The sequence below is a fragment of the Pavona decussata genome, unplaced genomic scaffold, assembly GCF_977016875.1.
Source record: "Pavona decussata unplaced genomic scaffold, jaPavDecu1.1 SCAFFOLD_272, whole genome shotgun sequence".
NCBI classification, from domain to species: Eukaryota; Metazoa; Cnidaria; class Anthozoa; order Scleractinia; family Agariciidae; genus Pavona; species Pavona decussata.
This window is the reverse complement of record NW_028145674.1, coordinates 102,912-124,861: the sequence shown is the minus strand read 5'-3', so window position 1 is coordinate 124,861 and position 21,950 is coordinate 102,912. Positions and strand designations below refer to the sequence as shown.

Genomic DNA, 21,950 nt, shown 5'->3' with positions numbered 1-21,950 from the left:
AGCGCTAATTAGTTAGCGTCTGAAGCCGTGAATGCAGACCGCAAATAAACTTTGAACGCATCCGATTTCCAGGGAACAAGAGCACGTATTTGCGCACGACAATACCGATGAAGGGGTCAACTGGGCAAAAGGAGTGAGAATCTTCTCGCGCAATGAAAATGTCGAAAGGTTGCTGGCGTTAAGCTTAGATGTTGAAATACTAATTTTAGCCAGTTATGTCACAGGTACCCCAATCTCTACGAGAGAATAGGCCGTGACCTTTGTGTGAGTGTTGTAATTTGAGCGTCACGGCGAGCATTGCGTAACGGCGCAATTATAAGGATTTGTATGGGAAGAAAACAATTCCTACTTCAATTTAAAAAACCAACGAATTTTCAATAAAAATATCCCTATCTGAACTCCCTTGTCTGTTGTCCTTTCTTCTATGTGGTTTTTGGAGCCATTGAGCACTTTTTCACTCTTTGCAATTTCACCCTGACAGGCAGTTAAACTAAGGTATGACGATGACCAGCCACTGCTTTAATGATTTTCTTAATTTTTAAATTTATTTTTTGTTCTTTTCACGATTTGTTTCCGGATGCTCATTGAGGCCGTTCAGACATGGGCTGCGGCTCCTCAGAGTTGTAATTTTTTCTTTTATTCTCCATGTAGCGACATTTTGCTTTTGGACGTTCTGTGAGGCCGTCCAGACAAGGGCAGCCCCTCTCAGACTGCGAACAAATTGTACTGCCTTTACGTATTTAAATGAATACCATCACAAGCGAGTAAAACGGGATTTGCAATTCCAAAACGTTACCCCGGTTACATTGGTAATCGATTCTATCATGAGTTAAAATGTTAACTAGAGATAAATCGTCTGACAGACACACATAAATTGGACACCGTAAGACTCAAACATCAACCGAGTAAGGTCCTCGATCACGGAACTAGTCTCAACGTCAGAGAGGAAAACCAAGTCGCTAGTCCCGAGCTGTAAATTACGATATCAGGGGCAAAAGACTCAACAACCCCAAAGTCGTATTGAATAGTCAGTTAGTTATTGTTCTCCCTCCGGTCCCTCGCCATCTTATAACGAGATCATCACCTAAGTGAAAATTGGTCAGGAAAGCAAGACTATACTTTGCAGTAAGAAACGACCCAAGGCGGTGGATAAGAGAATGCCCGAGGTATAATCACGAGTTGGCGCCATTTCGCCAAGATACAAAAGCCATGATACAAATGAAAAAGAGAACTACTCGAGAACATCGCCAATGCCCAAAAACGTTGGAAATGTTACGATAAAAACAACTGATATTCAAAGTGATAACTTGCCTGAACAGGTTTGTGAGGGAAAAAACTTGTCCGGCTCTCGATGTGAACACACTGATGGCAAGGAAGGACGCTTTTAACATGAGTCAGAACCGCCCTAACACCTCATTGGTTGGATTTTACGTAATCTTGGTACCTAGCACCGATGACCTCAACGGGTTATTACGCGGGCATCATGTCGCGACATTAGAGTCGTTATCAGACTTGTATCAAGACAAAATCAAAGGCGTACGACTGTAAAATGGGCTAATGTTATTAACATTGGGGGTGGCCACAGAGATTTAAAGCATTCCACGCAGCAAATCTTGTAGGTCAGCTGGGATTTTCGAAAACACAAAGGTAGTTCGGAACTGGCATCAGTACATACTCATTTCAGATTATCAGGCCTGGGAGAGGGAATTTTTAATTTAAAAGTCCAATGACAAAAACTTACAACACCTAATGAAAATTTAGTCAATATGGGTGAGATATAATTTCTGCGTAAAATTGCTTCTTGCATAAATATTAATCCAACAGAATCCTAGCAGATCTAAAGTGTAAGAAGGCAAATAACCCTTCAACAGTCTGGAAAACAGGAGACCCATTTAAAGACGCTGCCTTCTAATAGAGACATGGGAAAGCAGATCATAATCCAAAATGAAAATTGGTGGCAGCCACTCAGTGTATGGCATTTTTCTCCTAATTGAAGCCTTTGATTGCGGAAACTGAGCGTACATCAAAAGAATTGCTGAGTGGTAAGATTACAGCGATTGAGCGAGTCCCGGGGGAGAGACTCCCATATGAAACAGACGTGGATGCTCGTCGTCTCGGTTAGGGGTGTAAATTTTGGATTTTGGCCTCGCTTAGGGTGTTCCAGGCAAAGCGCCAATATTTAGGTTTAGATTTAGGTTTAAGGTTCCGCGAAGAAACGCAGAATTACGCCAAGAGAAACAGAAGTCAAATTTTCTTTTTAACTTGTTTTGTTTACCGCATTAGGGGTCAAAATTTGCTAGCCACGCCCAGATTGGTCTCCTTTAGGGGTCACAAAAAGCTTGAGCCAAGTCCAGATGGTCTCCTTTAGGGGCTAAATTCAAAATTTTCGGCCAGCATCCCCGTCTGTTCCATATGGGATTCCCCCCCCCCGGGGATCGAGAGAAGTAAATGAGCCACGTACAATGTACCCTTACACGTGTACAGGCCAGATGGTAAACTAAAATAAATTAAAATAAGGCCTCTTTTGTTTGAAAACCCTATGCTAATTTGAAATGAAAACGAACGATTATAAGCGAAAATTACATAAGATAAACAGCTAAATTTGAAGAAGCAAAAGCGAAAACAAGTAAAATATCGAGCGATGAAACACACCTCAAATCGGTTGTTAATGCAACCGAGAATGTTCACTTCCTGCATGAGAGTCCAGACACGTCCAGATACAAGCTGATTAAATATTCCTTTCAAAATCTCAAAGCTATTGTAACTACCTGATTACTGTATTCTATTCCAAATGCAAAGCTATTGAAACGCGCTTGCTAAACGTATTAACCCTTTAAATCCTAGGTGTGTGGTATTTTTTTCAATGACTTTTTGGCAATAAATAGTCTGAGCCACTTAATTTCTCCATAAATGGAGATGAAATAAAAATATCTGCGGTCTTAAGAAACTGTGGGCTCAGGCTAAATTGTCACGTGATGCAAGTGACGGTTGTTGTTTGTTTCGAGCGAGTGAACGAGCACGAATCTGGTAAAATCATCGCTTTATAAGTGTTTTTCGAGCCATTTTCCTCTGCAGAAACCCCCATTCTGGCATCATCAAGCTGGAATGTGGGTAGAGGCAATCCTCTGAAAGAAAACAGAGGTGAGAGGTGATTTCATGCTGACTGAGTCGCCAAACATGCTGTGTAGCAGACATGGAGGCCCACGAGTGAAGTTGCCTCTCTGGCCGTTTTGTGGATGGATTCCAGGACCTGCCAAGGCTATTTGGGCGAGTTTGGAGTAGTAAAATATTCAATGGATTCGAAATTTTGCTGGTGGTACTGGGTGGCTCGACACTTATAAAAAAACTATGAAATGGAAAGAGCAGGAGTTCTACGCTCGCGCTATGGCTGAATTACCCAGAATTCTCTTCGGGCGTAAACGAGGCAACGTGAGATACGCAAGACTGGGTCTGATAAAATGGCTGAAGTATAGCCCTCGGAAAGCGTTGAGAGGAAAACTTCCAGTCAGATACCAAGGTCTGACCTTGAGGTTTGCTGTAAATATAGACTTTTCAATTTTGAACAAATTATTTGGATTAAAATTGACGATAAATAAGTGTAATTTTTGATGTTATTATTTGGCCGAACAATTGGCATTTAGGACTTTGTTGCCAAACGAACGGTGATATGCAGCGAAAATCGGGAGGCGTAGTCGATTTGCTGGGTTTGATGATGGAAATATACATCAGCTGGTGTCATTCACACATTATCATGACGTTGTAGCTTAAGTTAAACAAGAAGCAATTCATAGAAGCCAGAACGGTGTTTTCGACGCATATATGCGTTGTTAGTATGCGAAGGGTTAAAGTGAAACGCGAAATCTCTCGTAACATTCGTCCTTCCTTAAATCGAGGCGTCCTCGCCGAGCAAAATAAGTAATACTTAAGTTGTTGTATTAAGCGAACGAATGACTGGCAATTCCCTGATATACTTATGACTAACCATAATACGTTCAACTGCTTACATGAGCAATAATAGACTGCGAACAAGTGAATAAAAATGTCGGGCAACTAGTGGGTAAATGCGAGTAAATATATGAACGGGTTAATACTAATTATGGCTAAATATGGTTTGTTTTTACACGTGCTAAAAGATTCAATAGTACAATTCGTTATTCTGTAACGAAGGCCTCAAAGCCATAGCAACTACAATAAGCTATTAATTTAATCTCCTAACAGGAATCTCTAAAGGCCATAACTGATTTGACGATCGATTTTCAAGTTTGCATGGAACTATTCGCAAAAAATTGAAGTTAATTCCTATACGTTTAGCTGAAAGTTTATTACCCATTAAATGTTGCTTGCTGCACTGACAACAAATGCATATTTGTATTTTGACAGACGTTTTTTTTTTCAGTGACACAGGCATACTCGGAAAAAAAAGGAATTCCTATGACCTTCTGATTACTAGTAGCTTCCCCCGCAGTCGTTTTTAGGGGACTCGTATTGCCTCAATACGAGTCCCCTAAAAACGACTGCGTGGGAGGCTAGATTACTAGTTGCTCTCCTAGGGTGCTCCACCACTGTACTACAGGAGTGGGAGCCAGGCCATTAAACCGCTAGGTTCATGTGACAAACATCCTGCATACTGATACTGCTTTTAAAAGGATTTGAATGTCGATGAGTGGTGTATGTAAAAGAAGTGTGATGATTTTTTTAATCTGGAGAATAAATTATAGATGTAGTGACACAGGCATACTCCCAGTTCCCCAACAGGAGTCAAACCAACACAAAATAGGGGGTGTCAGTAAAACGCAGGGTCGGGGTCGGGGTCGGGGTAATTTTTTTCTTTTTTTTTTTTTAACATCACAGGTCATTTGTGGGTCAAATAAGGATTAAAGCCAATATAAAAAAAAAATTAAGTCTCTAAAGCTTACTAGCTTAGGATAGGTCATCGGTGACAACACTCGATACAGTTCCGTATTTTGGCGGACATTGGTTCCGTTAATTGACTACCTTTTATTCTTCCAAGAAACCAAATGAGGCAAAAAATACAAGGTACGAGACAATATATTTTCTTGAACTAACAAATTCGTGAACTAGAATGTGCATGAACTTACTATGAACACCCCCGCCGCCTTCCATGATCGTGCTCGTTTGTTACTGTCAACCCTTGTCACGCGTGACTATTATTTCCGAGAATGAAATAAACATGCGTTCGAATAGGCCTTATCACGGTTTTCGGTTTTCGTTTTCGACTTTCCATACATTTCCCTGTATTTTTTTCCCGCGAGCTTTTTTTAGTGCAGTTCACGGCTGGTTCGCTAACAGACAAATGTATGGAAAGTTCAAAACGCGACTGGACGCTTTCTGGCACAGCTACATCCCTCCAATTTTTTTCTTAAAATCCTTTTCCTTTTGCCAAAAGGTTCCAATTGATGAATTTTTAAGAAGCGATGTGTTATGAAAATTATTTGCAGTTCTTTTCTTTTTGTTTTATTGTTTGTAATTAGTGCTGTTATAAAAAATAAAACAATAAACGTTTTGTCACGCTATATGTGACAAAAACGTCCAACACCACTTGACAAAGATTCCGTGAGGGAATCGAAAGCTTGTGCTTGAACATAAATTTTCGATCCTGAAAACGAAACCTTTTTGTTTGATCTAATATGACAGGATCAAGGAACAATTTTTTCTCTAACAATAAAAGAAAAACATAGGTGGATATATTTTAATGACCTCCAACATGTTCATTGTGATGTTTATTATGTACATTTGAACATTTTTTTCCTTCACATATTGGGGCGCCCTGCACCGTTTGCAACGTCTCACATGGTTGGTCGAGAGAACAAAAGAACGAACAACGGAACAATGCTCCCAGCCCTAAAAACAAGGCAGCTGCAGGTTATAAGGGTCCAGTGAAAACAGAGCTTTTGAAAGGTGTAGGTCAACTGACATAATTTCAGTTATCGGGGGTGGGGTAGTAGGGATTCATTCTTTCGTCTAGTATTATTATCAATGTGTTCAATTCAGGATGCATGTCTCCTCCCTTGCCTAGTTCCTTACGGCTTTCTCTCAGGCCTCCACGATCCAGTTCTTCCGGTGACGTATCGAACGGCCGGATCACGTGACACGAAACGGATTGACTGAGACGAAAGACAGAGGGAAGTCTAGGAACTAGGCATTTTTCTTCCCAGGGTCCAGAATGACTTCTTCCCCGACCTGGTATTCGGTCATGACTGAATATTTTCGTTTGAATTGATTCTGCAACTTTCTTGAGATGCGCCTAAAACGTTGGCAGATTAACCGGTTAAACCATACTGTCTCATAAAATGTTTCGTTTCCTATCGCCCACTCTCTCGTAAGAGTGGGGCGGCTGATCGGAATAAAGAAATACATGGAAAGAAGAAACATTGAAAAATAAATGGATAAACAATTCAAAGCGAGCATTGACTACACTGGCATTCGCTCTAAAATGTGTTCGAAGGCGAGGTTATGACGGCTGATTTAGATGTAACAGTCACTTTAAGATGTATACAGAGCATATTAGTACGTAAGTAGTTGTAGTGGTTGAGCACTACAAGTTAGTTACGCTGTTCTTGTAAGTAGCTTACGTGTCGCTGATAATGAAAAAAATAATAATAAAAAGAGTAAATATCAAACACCGAAGAAAAGGGGGTTGGCAATGACATAAGTAACTTTTTATCGGCTTTTAACTTTGAAAAAAGTTGGGTTGGTTGAACGATGCTGGGAAGCAAAAAATTTATGGGGCTTTCCTTATGTAACTTGAATGAATGCTACATTTGCCAATATAAAAGAATTCAGAGCACGATTCGAAATCTAAGATAAAAGTTCGTAAGATGTTCGTCTTCCAATTACCGTCGCCAAATTCTTAACGGTGCTATTGTAGTATTTGACTGGCACTTGTAGCACATAAACAAAGGAAGCTTGATAGCCTTGCTTGGGATAGACATGTATCTTGCAGATCATTTGGGGTCAACTGTGTTAGATAGGTCTCGCCCGCTCAAACTTTGTGAAAAGTCTTAGTATGACGGGTAAGTGCAAACAAACAAACAAATTTTCCATCCCCCCCCCCCCCGAAAAAAATTCGTCCCGTTAGTTTTTAAGCTCTAAGTTTAGCCAGCATCTCCTCAATGTCTTCATCAGCTGATCCTTTTGCTGTTGTCCGCTGACCTGTCGGTAATTTGCCTGCATGTGCAGAAGGTGCCTCTGCCATCTGAAAAAGAGAAGGAAAATGGTTTGGTGGAAGAACGTTTCATCAGTTATTTAATAATTAATCCACCAGCGCGTGTTGGAAATGAGACGATAGCTAGCCAATGACGCGCGTAGCGCTGAGTTGGCTAAAATCATCTCATATCCGACAAGCGCGTGTGGAATAATTATTTTATGGAAAACCGCCAAGAAATGCTGCTAGATCTTCCTGATTTTATTTTGCAAGAATGACAAGAGGACGATTTAATAGCCGCTATTTCTCGGGTATGGTATAATTGAATGATATCCCATGTCCGTTCAGCCAATCAAAAGCCAGGAACTGCATAAATTATCCAGTGATCCCTTTTAGTAGTTAGAGTCAACTCTCGACTCGCGGACACCTCGCTGTTACAGACACCCCGATAATACGGACAAATGTAAAAGTTAATTAAAGAAAAATTCAATTTGCAATTTTATTTAATAGTAGCTGATATTTTCCTAAACTTGCGGAAATGAAATGCTAAGCTCTGGGATTCTACAAAAAGTTAATTGTAATTAATTGTCAATTCAGTGTAGGATTGTTTCATTTCAACAGTAATAATTGTCTTTAAGGCCTTTGAGTATGTTATTTTTTCCTAAAATCACGCAAGTTAAACAACACAACATATGTCAGGCTAGAGCTGTAATGTCTGTGAAATTTAGTACCCCAACTTACACAAATTATTTTATTTATTTTACAGGCCTTGTATGCCTGTAGGGCTTGGTAAGGCTAAGAATCCCACTGAAATTAGTGACAATAATGTACTTACCCTTCCTGACATTTCAATGCCAATCTCATCTAACACTTGATTGACAACAGCCTCCTGTTCCTCTTCATCACCTGACTCATCCAGTATGGAGTCTAGTGTTTCATTGACTATAAGAGAACAAGAAGGTATTCACTTCCACTGCCATATGGAGTCACACTTGTAACAAATTGAAAAAAAAAAAAGATGCCCATCCCAACACATACTGAGCTGAGATGTATTTGGCAAAAGAAAATCTGGGTTTTCCCAAAAGGAGTCAATATTATTAATTTTCGTCTGCGTGGTAGGCTAGTTCAGATGCTGACTAGTAATCGGAAGGTCATAGGTTAGACTCCTGTTGGGAGCACTCAGATTTTGTGGCTGTATTTCTTTCACAGACAGAGCTGTTGGTTAACTGTTGGTAAACCGTGGGCCAATAGAGTATTATCCAGCAGTTTAATGAGTATCTTATGCTAACAGATTTTGGAGGGGAGATAACATCAGCAGGGAAAGACTCCACAGAGAAATAACCAAGATGGCAACCATGTGACTGTTGGCTGACTGTGTGCTGTTTGTTTCAGTAATTATTATTGGTCCTTAAACTGTAGGCAAGACACCCAGGACTGAGAGCATAATCATCTTATGTCGAATTTTAAGATGATTTTCGGTTTGCTCAAGAGTGTCTGATTTGTGCACATGGTCTTCAATTTTTTGTTCTGTGCTTTTTCTTGCTGGTTTAGGCTGACATGTAGTTTTCAATAAAACCAGGCCAAAATATTGAATCCGCAAAAGTAAAGCAAAGAAAAAAGTGGAAATACTGGAAAAGGAGATGATTTGGAGTGAAGAAATCCTGGAGCAATGTTCTCCGATAAAATTGAATACCACAAAGAGACTTTTGCACAAAACAAAAAATCGGCCTCAAGTTCGACATAAGATGGCTATGTCCTTCAATTGAGTGAAATCACTCCAGCATGAGCAGTTCATCTTAGCAGTCCATAAATTATAGCAAAATTCAGACTGCTCACACAGCCAATCAGAATGCCACTTTTCACTCTGGCCAAATTTGCAGTTCCAGAAAATATCCATACTCCCCCCAAGGAAGGTTTTTGTTTTGCACTCCCCCTCCCCCTAGGAAATTCCAGTTTAGCTTCATACTTTGCTTCTAAAATTTTCACTTTTAAGACCCCCCTCCCCCTATGAATTTCCAATGACCTTCCTTGGGGTGGGTATGGATTTTTTCTGGAACTGCACTACAATCAGCCATAGTAACAACATCAGTGCACATACACGTACACATACGGGTATGTCGTTGTTCAAAAATTTTTCAAATCAATTTGATTTTTACCATCCTTTGTTATAGTTTATTGTGATGGGATTGGATGAGACAAAAAAAATTAAACTGGTATGAAAATATTATTTCCAAACTCAGCACAAATTTATAATCCACCAGCGTACTGAAAAATGATGACGACTGGTACATCTACCCATTGATAATTTTTAGCATATGAAAACCCTAAAGTAAAACCACCAATAAAAATGTAAAGAAAAGTCCTAAAATCTTCAAACCTAGCATGCACAATGTTGATAGTACAGGGATGAATTTCACACACAGAAAAATATGACTTTCTAGGTGCATAATTTGGCTGTGTTAGGTTCGCAAAGTATCGTTATACAGTGGATTGCACAAGTCATATTTAAAATGCATTCAGATACGATCCACTATAAAAAGCATATGACATCTGATTATTCTTTACTTTGTTTATTTTATTTCTTACTTTTTATTTGATTATTCTTAAATTTTATATTTTATTGATTTTGACTAAATTTTTCGTTTTTATATTGTAAGCGCTTTTGAATATTATATAAAAAGTGCTATATAAATTGATTATTATTATTATTACTATGATTCCAAATTACATGTAACTATGTAACCCTGGCCTTTTTGAGTATTGAACATCACTGTTTCAACTCACTCATTTCTTCCTTCATGTCCATTTTTGTTGACTCCATTTCAAAATTTTTCAAAGTATTTTGCAGTTGTGCTGGATTCATCTGAGCATTTACACTTCCCATCGTCTGCCAAAACAAAGCAAATTAAAAAAGAAAGACAAAACTGTCAGCTTGTCATACAATGCGAATGAAGACCCATTGATATAGCACCCTTGGTGAAGTTGGTTTCTTTACTAAATATGACAACCATTAATAAAAATAATTATTACACTCAACTGTCATAAATTTATAAAAATTGTTAGACTGACATAATTTTTTGTGCTTTGAAACCAAGATTTGATGTCCTTGATATAGAGGGTCTAAAATAGCGTGAGCTACAGCAGCTGCATGGACATGTTTCTTCTAGTGATAATGGAGTGTCCAAAATGTAAAGCAATTTGGTGTCTTGAAGAAGGGAGGGAGGAAAACTGGAGTATCCTGAGAAAAACCCTCTGAGCAGGGATGTGATACAACCAGCAACAAACTCAACCCACATATATGGCATCAACACTGGGAATTGAACCTGCGCCACATTTAATTTAGTGGGAGGCTCTCACCTCTGCACCATCCTTACTCCCCAAAAAGCACTTTTGATTACCTATTCATAAGTGACAGAAGTTTTTCAGAGACTTGTCTAAAACATCAAGTTACTTAATAAATATATTATACATCTGTTTTCTTTGCTACCCTTTTCAATGTACCAAAAAATCATTTACCACCTCTTACAGTTACCCACTCATACCAACCCCAATTCAATGCCATAAAACTGCAAAGATCATCATTGTTTTGTGAGGCCTAGCCGAATCAACACTGGTTGTGGAGATTAACGGATATGACTTTTGCTAGGAGATCTACTTGATTAACTGTGTTGGGTTTTCCAAAAAAATAATGAAGTAAAAAGTGAACTGAAAAAATGCATTTTCAAGAATGATATTTAAATCAATCAATAGTTATAGAAGATTTGAGAGAATACTACAATTTACAGCAACTGTTACAGTGTACTTTGGAAATATCACTGAAATATAATTATATAGCTAAATCCTTTAAATACCATCATCTTCTTCGACATAACTGATTTGAGTATCAGTCATGAAAATTCAATTATTTAATAATTATTTGGTTTATCCCTTATTTTTCTTATTTCATTTCATTTCATTTCATCTAAAACTATCATCTGGTCCAGAATTAGATTAAAATACCCTTAGAAATGAGTGTGCCAGTCTCACCACTATTATCACTGACTGGTGAGGCTTTCAACAACTTGCCAGCCTTGGGCAGATTAGTCATGCTCCTTGACTCAAGTCAATAGCTTATTATATAAGTACAGTCAATTGAAGGAAGGAGAAATGATTTTAATTAATCTATTTAGTCATTAAAAAATGCACTTAACACTTTTAGAGGTCAATTTGAACTACCTTGCTTGCAGTTGACATAGCTCCTGCCATTGTTGCTGTCGAGTGCATAGTTTGAGTCTGGTGTCCAATGGCCATTACTCTTGAACTCACAGTCATATTTTTTGCTTTCTGCTTTCTTAGATTTACCAGCTGTTTAGCCAGTGTTGTTGCAGCCTAAAAGAGATGCAGTTTTTAGGATGCAATTTGTTGCTAATTCTACAATGTCAACACCAACCTGCGATGTTAAAATGTTTAAGGGTAAAGGCGTTGCCTTTGGTGGGCCTTAATGCTGTTCAAAATGCCCTCAAACATCACTGTACACATGTAGAAAAGGGCATCGATCCTACTGCCTCCACTTGGGGGTGTTAAAGAAACAGCAAGGACCCTTCATCAAGTTGTAATTAAGTCTAATCTCCAGGGTCACACAATGCAATAACAACAAATCACTCCACCATTGGAAACCAGATTATTTTTACTGTTTGCGGACGTTAGCACTAGTTGGCATCTATAACCCCCTTCTTTTCTTGCTCGATGGCTAGATCACCTGCTAGTTAATTGATGTGAACCTTGTTGCCGCATGAATTGGCCAGACACTGTTGATGTACTGGTTGCTGAATTAAGTTACATGTAGCTAATGGTCAACAATATCATTCAAGATTATTGTATCCTTTAATGTTGTTGAATTAGCCATGATCCTTACACCTTCATTTGGTACTCCATTTTCCAATCAAGTACCAAACAAAGAACAATAATACAGGGCTGTGAACCTCACACGTCTTCAAATATGTAGAACATGACTTCCCCAGCAAAGCGCCTTACGACGTGTCACATTAAGGTCACATTCAAGAGTTCATTGGGGGGCGTCGCATCAAGGTCAAATTATTCACGGGTTCATTGGGGGGGGGGGGGGGGGGCGTACATTAACAGTACCAAAAACAATGCTAAACATTTCAGATTTTCTTCTCTGACACAGTCAAGTATACGGCAAATAGCAAACTTGGTCAATTATCCGGGAGATTACAGACATAAATCTGGAGACCAGAAGATACAGCTCAAAATCTGGAGATTACAAACATAAATCTGGAGACCGGGAGATACGGTTCAAAATCTTGAGACTCCCGGATTATCCGGGAGAGTTGACAGCCCTGATAACACTAATCAACACTTATGAATGAATTAATGGTAGTCTGGCCATGTTATGAAACATTCAGTGACTACATATTTGGAAGTCCCCTATAAAGAAATTGTAATTCCATCTTTGTCTTCAAAAATCAAAGTGTCTGATTGTGTAAAGCTGGTGTATATAAGTCTTTGTTAGCAGTAATTCTTGGAAAATTAGTAATATTGAAATAAAAAATTATAATTATAGTTTTGGACACACCATACAGTACACGCTCTTGTGGCAGGTTACCCAGAAGGCACTGAAGTTGCTGATACTGCCAACATGTCCTGTACAGTGTTCATTACTTGGAAGGATGGAGGGAAAGAAGGGAGCAGCATATATATACACTACAAGGTAGATTTTACAAACCTGTTTATTGCCTAATTTTGCCATTTTCTTTATCTCGGCTTCCTGCAGGTATTATAAAATAATGCAAAATAATTGTTCAGAAAATGCAAACTGCAGACTTTCAACATGTTTTGACTCTAATGAATTGACCGCCATCCTATGGTGAATTTTAGGCCATTTTTCACTTTTTACTCAAATTCAAGTCATATTTCACATGTGGCCTACAAAATCATTCTTATTAAAGCCTAACAGCCATACTACATTTTTCTACATCCTGCCTCCATTTTGCTGAAACGTTGCGATACAAAATTCAACCAGTACAGGTAATTGTATTTTAGTTAACAATATGAATGCTGTTACTCTCGAATTTTTGGCACAGAAGACAAACAGCTGTTACTGTTTACTGTAGTATTCAATGCTTAATTCATCTTTCAGGGCCCAGTAGTTCAAAGCCCAATGAAGCCAATCCTGGATCATTAAGGACGGTGCCTACTAATACCGAAGTATTTTTGCGCGGTTTATGACTATGGGGGAAGATCAGATCTTAGCAAGGGCTATTGGAATTCAAAAAGAAAATTGGGGGTAACCATGCATTTTTCAGAGATAACTAAGCAATAATATCTCTAAAAAGCGCCAAAATATAAAGCAATGTATGGTATTTTTTCCTAAATTGAAGCTTAATTATCTCTGAAAAATGCATGGTTACCCCCATTTTTCTTTTGAGATACCACAAGCATTTGCTAAGTTCTGCTTTCTCCGTATAGTTTTAAACCGCGCAAAAATATTCCTGTATTAGTAGGCACCAGCCATAGGAAACCCGAGTATCTCGAGATGCGCAGAACGTATGCGCAGTAACAATAGTAGGTACCGTCCTTAACTTTGATTGGAGTTTAATATGATCACTAATCAATAAAGATGCTCCCAAAATATTTTTTTCTCTCAGTTTGACTTACCGGTAGACTTTTCTTAACCTTTAGCTTGAAATTAGCTTTTAAACCATTTCAAACAAGAGAGATGAAAACCTTGATTAACGTTTAATCGTGGATTCGGGTTAATCTGCTTTCAAACAACAAAAAGTTGGAGAGAGTGGGGCTGGGGTGACCTGCTGATGAATAATATCACAACCAAGGGAAAGCTCAATAATGCCAAACTACACTAACTGGAGCCCACCTTTATTATGTTTTGGTGGAGAAAGATGAAATGGGCTCGATATTAGAGAAATGGACAAATTTAATTATCTTGTAGATTGTGTTCATGTCACTCCTATCCAGCCTCATCCTATTTCTCTCCCCCCAAAAAAATAGATAAATAAATAAATAAATAAATAAATAAATAATAATAATTATAATAATAATGATGATGATGATGATGATGATGATAATAATAGTAATAAATCGTAAATTTAAGCGATCAACTCGGCGGCTTAGTTCTCAAAGAGGAACAGAAGCTAGCAGTAGAAGAGCTGGTCTGGTTACGCTGCGTTAGTGCCTCGTGATGCTTCTTAACTGTATATAGCATACAGATGTTTTAACTGCTATAATAATAATAATAATAATAATAATGATGGTGATGATGATACATATAAAAATTAAATGTTGTGATAAACTTACCAGCTGTTTTTCTTGTCTTTCAAGTGCATTCTGGTCCCGTGTTAACTGTCGCTGTGTTTTATTTAACTCCCTTTTCTGTTGTCGCATTTGCTCTATATAACAAACATCAATGACAATAAATAATTATTATTTTATAACAATATTTATCGACATGAACAAATTAACACACTTACCATCCTTGGAAAACCAGGGACAGATACTGGGGACCAGGAAAAAGTCGAAGCATGTGGGAACAAATTCAACGAAGAAAAGTGGTACTTCTCCTCCCTGCTTTTCTTCATTTAATTTTTCCCACACGTTTCAACTTTTTCCTTGGCTCCACTCTCTGCCCCTGGGTCTCTGTGGACATGCTGACTCACAAAAACAACAATCAAATGAATACAATTTTCAACTCAACACTGACCTGCAAATTGAGAATTTGTAATTTTTGGTTATATACATGTGCTGTATAAACTGCAAAGTGCATGGGCCATATATCACTAAGGTGAATTCCCAGGAGGGAAATGGGTATTAAAATGTTGTGGAAGTGCAAATATCTTATTGTGCGTGTTTCGATATCTTCTAGCTACAGTGTTCAAATGTTTTTCTCAGGAAACAGGTCTACAGATCTAAACCTTTAATAACCTTCTTCAGTTAAATGAGGTGATGACTGGACAGATTTTTCAAGCGGAATTGACGCAATACCAGACTAATCGCAGCCCTGAAAGTTCACCTAGTTTGGAATAATATAAATTACAAATTTTATAAAAGTTTTAATGAACTTAAATACTTCAGAAAACCCCACATTTGCACAGCATCTAAGTAATGCACTCGCAGAAGACTTCAGATTCTCAAATTTGACTCATGCTAGTAAGCTAAGCTTAAATGTTTGTACAGTTTTGACATATTATAAGCTTAACATATATCTGGCTCAGCTCAGAGCAGAGACGGAACAAAACGGAGTTTTAGCAGTTTAAATCTTACCCTTGGGATCCTTCTTTTTTGAAAACATGTTTAGAAGATAACGAAATGTTCCTAACTTGTAAGGCAGTCTACAGTAATTCGCTATCCACTATAAAATCGTACTTATATATAACAAGCGACTTGCTCCTTCTCGTGACAGATTTTGTCCGCCATGTCAGTTCCCCAAAATAAAGTTCGACCCAGTCTCTCATCGACCAATGACGCACAGTCTGACGTGTCTTTCAAAATATGACCTGGTACGATCCCTGCCATGGCCGAAAGGATCACAGGGGTAAATTTCTAAGGATGTGAAAGGGTATAAAATGTAAATGTAAAAGGGCACATATTTCACGAGCTGAAGTACAGAAAAGGGAAGGCAAACTGTCATTTAGGTTTTTGAAAGGCTCTTTCAAGATTTCTTGAAAAGAGCCACCGAAAAGAGATGTAGTTTTTCTGAGTAATGTGGGCATGTAAAAGGGGGTACCACTTTCTATGGAAGGTGTATGAAAGGGACGGAGCCTCACCGTATTGAATTTCGTTGAATTTCGTCTTCAACAGAGACGGCATTCGGAAATCTAGAGAAGCATTTTTAATTTCCAAGGGCAAGACTCTTGAACCCTATGGAATGAACAGACGGGATGAAACTTAATCTGTCTACAATAATAATAATAATAATAATAATAATAATAATAATAATAATAATAATAATAATAATAATAATAATAATAATAATAACAATAATAATAACTGTATATCTCTATTTAAGAAATGCCTTCTGCACACGTTTTATCAACCAATCACATCTCAACTTTTCTTTTGTATATTGAAAAATATATATATCGTATATATAACCGTTTATTTCCCATTTTTACTTAGCTTATTAGCATCCCCTGAAGAAGGTTAGCCTATTGTCTAACCGAAATATTGGGCAATAAAATTATTTTAGCTGTCAGATCAGCCTTGCATTTGATTTTAACTTGTAAGTATTCGACACTGAGCGTTCCACTTTTTTTTATTCACTTTCAAGGGTAGCACAGCGAACGAAACAAGGGTAAATACGCGCAAAAGTTTGCCTGCTTTTTACCTGCTACGAGTGCCCGTATTATTTATAGTATTTATAGCATGTATATATCCAATATCCTACCCCTAAAGCGAAACAAGGGACTACTACTATTCCGTCTGACTCAATGTTGCGAGGCTTCATTCTTAGCCTTGGACGCTAGAACGAATCTAGGTCAGGCTAGACATCCGCATCGCAGTTACGTGATTGGGTAAGTAACTTTGTGAGCCATAAGAGAGTTAATGATAATGTAAGGGCTTTCCGTTTGGAATTCTTGTTAAAGTTAATCACATCATTGTATGTTAGGTCTGGCTGGAAGCCCAAGGCTTTCAAACTTGTGAAAAGGAGAAGAGAGCACGCAGTCACGGTCTAAATAAATACTTAGGGTAAAAATAGATGGATTATTCCTTTTTATTTTAACATAAATTCCAATAATCAGTTTCACAAGAACCTTTTTCATAAAAACGTTGAGGCTGAGATTAACTAGAATTTACTAAGAACATTCCCCAGGCTGAGAGTCAGTTGAAAACATTTTTATTTTGACGAAATGTTTTTAAAATGAACAGTATTGAGGACTGTGCCTACTATTGTTACTGCGCACACGTTCTGCGCATCGCGAGATACTCGGGTTTCCTATGGGTCGGTGCAGTGCCTGCTAATACAGGAATATTTTTGCGCAGTTTAAAACTATACGGAGAAAGCAGAACTTACCAAATGCTTTTGGTATCTAAAAAAAAAATTGGGGGTAACCATGCATTTTTCAGAGATAACTAAGCTTCAATTTAGGAAAAAATCCTGTACATTGCTTTATATTTTGGCGCTTTTTAGAGATATTGTTGCTTAATTTTCTCTGAAAAATGCATGGTTACCCCCAATTTTCTTTTTGGATTCCAGTAGCCCTTGCTAAGATCTGCTTTTCCCACATAGTCATAAACTGCACAAAAATACTTCGGTATTAGTAGGGCACCGTCCTTGATATGGATAATATAACACATGTAGCACTTCAAGCCATACAGTCCAATTTACCCAGATACATAACAGGAAGTAATATAGTTGCAAACGTGGGTGCAGTTTCCAGGTCTCCTTTGCGTGACAAGTGCCGTTGTTTATAATGGTTGCTATTGGAGGGTCCGACTCAAGGGTCATGATGTATTGTTTATATAGTCAAACACGCATAAACTGATTTGCATAAATGTTTTTTCAGTGATTGCTAAAAACGCTACAGATTTATAATTGACATCAAACCAAAGCAAAGTCAGTTTTGTTCTTTTCAAGGAAACTTCAAAACAGCGCTTCTTTCATGGCTGACGAGGAAGGCCGGCGAAGGAGTCCTCCACCATCGTACGAAGAAGCCATAAATGACCGACCTCCGCCGTTGTATACAGAAAATGCGAACCAAGAATCAACGCTTACTCCGCAAACACGGGCACCTGGGCAACGAAGTACGAGAGTGTCGCCGATTACAACAAGCCCAGATAACCTTATAGTGATTCAACCAGGCCGACAACACGACGAAATAACTAGACGAGCAGAAAGCGAGGAACATGGTGCGACACAGCACCGGAAAAAGCGTTATGGATGTAACTGTATGTGTTCAGCGATCCAATGGACGCCATGTACTTGCGACTGTGACTTATTTTGCTTTAATTGTTTGGGATTTTTATCCTATCTTTTCCTCTGTGCACCTGGAGTATACCTCTGCTGGGGCTGCAAGAGAATTTGCCCTGATACTTGCGGCGAATGTTGCACGCGAAATACGAGTTTGATGGAAAGATATGAGGATAGGGACGATAACATTGCGTCGCGAGTTTGCTGGTCTTGTTTTGGGCCATGCTGCTGCTTAACATGTCAAGGGGACACCGAGGTTTTGCCGTGCAGCGATCCGTGTGTAGAACGATGCGGCGTCTGTGTGGTTTTCAAGAAAATGACTTGCTACTGCGGCAGCTATAAGCTGTGTGATTTTAACTTGAACTTGATGGACGATCAAGCATTTGGTTTTATTTGTGACTGTAAAGAAGTTGGTTGTCAGTGCGGAGCAGCGGCATAATTACCTAGCTTAGGCTGCTTAGTACCAAAATCAACCGAAATCAGTAATAGAATCTAAGTTTCGTCACGAGTCTGTAAGGAATCTGATACCGATATATATCGTACGAATAGTGTCAAAATTAATTAATCAAGTATTGTCTCATCAAACTATCATGCAATCTTTTTTTAACGTGACTCTGAGCTGTCTGTAAGAAGGCCCTTAATGTAATTCCCTGCCAGTAGAATCCCCTTTAGGTAATTTTACTCCACTAGTATCGGTAAAAGAGACCACCAACAGGGAATCATGTCACTCAATATGATGTCATGGCGTGACCTTTCGTGAAAACAGGAATAGAGAAGATAAGCTGTCACACTGAGCCACTGTCGGCGATGTAAAGAATATGTTTTAAAAAAGAGACTGTTATCTGAATGGCGGCCACTTACAAAACATCGTAGACCTATTTTACTTTTACAGTGTATACCAGCGAAGTTAGCGAGTGTTTGAAATCGGTTGAAGCCGAGTGAAGATTTCTTGCATACTTAGAGTCACTGCCAAGACCATCCCCAGGGGGAGATAGTCGGGTTAGGAGGCTCGCTCATTCGTTCTTGCAAAACTTACCAGTTTTGACTTCCTCCTGACTAGTGGGTCTCCTGGATGTGTCGAGAATAAGAATAGCATTGGAGAAAACTCAGATTTAGTTGATTCATTTATATATATCCTGTAACTGATCCTATTTTTGCAATGTTTATGTTTATCAGTAGAAAGAAGTGAACATTGTTTCAAAGATTTCTTGGAAATAAATAATTTACTCTTGGAATAAATGTGATGGTATATTTTAAGGCTGATCAATACACGAGAACAATGCAGTTATTCGGTTAGTGACACAGGAATACTCGGAAAAAAAGAAATCCGAGTTCGACAGGAATCGAACCCGTGACCTTCAGATTACAAGCGCGGATGCTCTAGGGGACGCTATAGGGGACTCGTGTACTGCAAGGATTTGATTGACCACTGATGCGCAATGGAATAATTGTGATGGTTAATTGGCGGGAGGAGAGTAATACGACACCAAACTGAGCCTGTACACTACAGGGAATTCTATTTAAATATTTAAGGGATGTAAGTAAGTATTTATGCTGATGACACTTATTTTATAGTTAATTTTCTTTCACCAATACCGGCGTGGTGAACAAATCTGACTGTCAAATCTATTGACTAATTATTAAAAACTGAATCATTGTATAATGCAATTCGAGAGATTTGATTGGCTTAGCGGTCATGGTATATGAACTATTATACCATGGCCGAGAAATGGCGACCATTAAATTACCTTCTGGTTGTTCTTGCACAGCGAAATCAGTAAGATCTAGCAATATTTCTTGATTGTTTTTAATAAAACAATTATTCCACTTGCGCTTGTTGGATATGAGATGATTATAGCCAACTCGGCGCTACGCTCCTCGTTGGCTATCTATCATCTCTTATAATCCATCAAATATATTCGCTCGCGCGCGATTGGTCTAAACGCCTCACGTGACCGAATATACCCCAGCTAAAACTGGGGAATATCCGAGGATATTCCCCAAGTGATATTCCCCAATTTCAAAACCTTCAAGGAGCGTCAAGTTTGCAATTAAAATGAATGTCAAGATGGGGGAACGGTTTGCTTTTGTGACAGAAGAAGAGATAAACCTGCTGGTCGATAAACCAGTACCAGAAAACAACATACGCTCTAAACGTTTTTGACGGTAAGCTGTTCGTAAACGAAATGTTGAAATACTCAAGCTCGTATTTGCGACATTTTCTCTTGGTTTGAACTCTGTTTAACAGTCCTTGAATTAAAAATGTGGTAAAACTGAAAAATATGAAAGGCGAAAAGTTTTAGCCCATCTCATTTCAGAGTATTTATGGTTTTCTTTCAGTCTGGCGAAATGAAAAAGCCATCAACAAGCTATTAAACGAGTTTAATTAATAAGCTCGAAGCTCGCTCACACGACGGCAAATATTACAGTTGTAATTCAATGAGAGCAATTCATGCTGGCCTAGATATAAGGAATTTAAATAACGAAAACATAAATTTCAGTGCCTTTACTGACAGAGTTCAAGCCGGTAAATGATGCTATCAATGCTCACCTGGTCGAGATCGCTAACGAACATAAAATCTCGTCCACGAAACAAAAACCAGCCATGATACCCCGAGATGTCGAAATTCTCTACGAAGAGAAGCAGCTTGTCCTACTCTCGAGCAACAAGTTTAATCCTCAGTGATTGTGAACGACTTCGTTGCTGGCTCCATTCAATGTCAAGTTAGCAAAGAAAGCGCTTTGATGTGGGGGGGGGGGGGGGACAGGGGGGCGGGAGCCCGGGAGAATAGGGGGCGGGAGGGGTACGGGAGACGGGAGAGGAAAGGGCGGGAGGCGGGAGTTCTAAGAGGAAGGGAAGCGGGAGAGCAATACAAAACGGTGAATTTCTTTACTTATTAATGCGTTAGAATACTATCAAAAACAGAACTCAACAATGTTGTACAATGTTATTTGTCATCCATTTAGCGTCGTCCGAGGCTTTTCACAATATTTTATATCCGAGGGCACACAGAAATTCGTCGTCAGGCGATAAACAGGGTTACTTCCGGTGGAATTGTAAACCCTTTCATAGTGTTACGTCATAGCTTAAAAAATGTCGATCAAGCATGGCATGTGTACACATGTGTGAGTGCCACGCAAGTTGTTAGAAGTCTCAAAAGAGGTGAGCAAGGCAAGCAAGTGCGCGTCTTGTAAATTTAGTATCAGAGATTCAATGTCGTGTCCATTTTAGTAGTTCTTAGTATTTTTCAGTGCGGTAGTGAGAAATCTGGGGCATGGACGACCTCTCCCAATGACCGTCAATCGGACCGTACTAAAGATTTTGCTGCATGGTGTATGGGAATTTACGAACGGAATGCTGTTTCAATGAGCACGTGGAGGTGCGGAGTGGTTCGTTTCACGACACCGTTTTTCATTTTGGACAACGCAAAATCGATTCCTATTACAATAGGCAGCCAAACAGCATGGGAAGCAATCAGGAACGGCTTTATAGAAAAGAGGAGTAGGATTAGGAGTAGGAGGAGATCAGTGCAGCCTCCTCGGCACATTGATGAAGACTTCTTTTTGATGAACAGTTTGTCAGGCCTAATTTCGGACGCTTTTTGCATTTAATGCAGTAATTCTTTCCTCAGAGCAGTAGCAGCGAGCTTAGAATTCACCACCAGTAACCCAGAGATTTAAACCTTGGATTGAAAGTAGGTCCTAAAGTTTCAATTATGCCTTTTCCCGCACTAAAAGCAATTTTTTCACGCAGTTTTAGGGAGTAAGGATATCAAGAAAGATATCAAGATTATAATTAGTGTATCAAGTAAACGCGATGGATCCGCAATAAGGCGCCGAGAATTAGGGAGATGTACCGAA

At 38.8% G+C, this 21,950-nt stretch overlaps 2 protein-coding genes and 1 long non-coding RNA gene across 3 annotated transcripts in view; 2 read left to right on the top strand and 1 right to left on the bottom strand.

The window, feature by feature from the left end:
- Positions 1 to 6,968, top strand: part of LOC146455564 (uncharacterized) — a 186,923-nt gene extending 179,955 nt beyond the window's left edge. Inside the window, exon 2 of the long non-coding RNA XR_014859006.1 lies at positions 5,920 to 6,968. This is a non-coding gene — a long non-coding RNA (uncharacterized LOC146455564). The remainder of the gene's footprint in view (positions 1 to 5,919) is intronic.
- Positions 5,697 to 15,620, bottom strand: LOC146455563 (charged multivesicular body protein 2b-like). Its single transcript, XM_085094117.1, has 7 exons — positions 15,443 to 15,620; positions 14,480 to 14,571; positions 12,891 to 12,932; positions 11,381 to 11,533; positions 9,950 to 10,052; positions 8,001 to 8,107; positions 5,697 to 7,216 (listed from the first exon to the last, which is right to left on the bottom strand). The coding sequence occupies exons 1-7, from the start codon at positions 15,468 to 15,470 to the stop codon at positions 7,103 to 7,105; spliced, it is 639 nt and encodes a 212-aa protein (XP_084950243.1). The 5' UTR covers positions 15,471 to 15,620; the 3' UTR covers positions 5,697 to 7,102.
- Positions 15,621 to 16,760: 1,140 nt separating this feature from the next.
- Positions 16,761 to 19,472, top strand: LOC146455562 (uncharacterized). Its single transcript, XM_085094057.1, has 2 exons — positions 16,761 to 16,867; positions 17,757 to 19,472. Exon 2 carries the CDS (start codon positions 17,782 to 17,784, stop codon positions 18,526 to 18,528), a length of 747 nt encoding a protein of 248 aa, XP_084950183.1. The 5' UTR covers positions 16,761 to 16,867; positions 17,757 to 17,781; the 3' UTR covers positions 18,529 to 19,472.
- Positions 19,473 to 21,950: the final 2,478 nt, after the last annotated feature.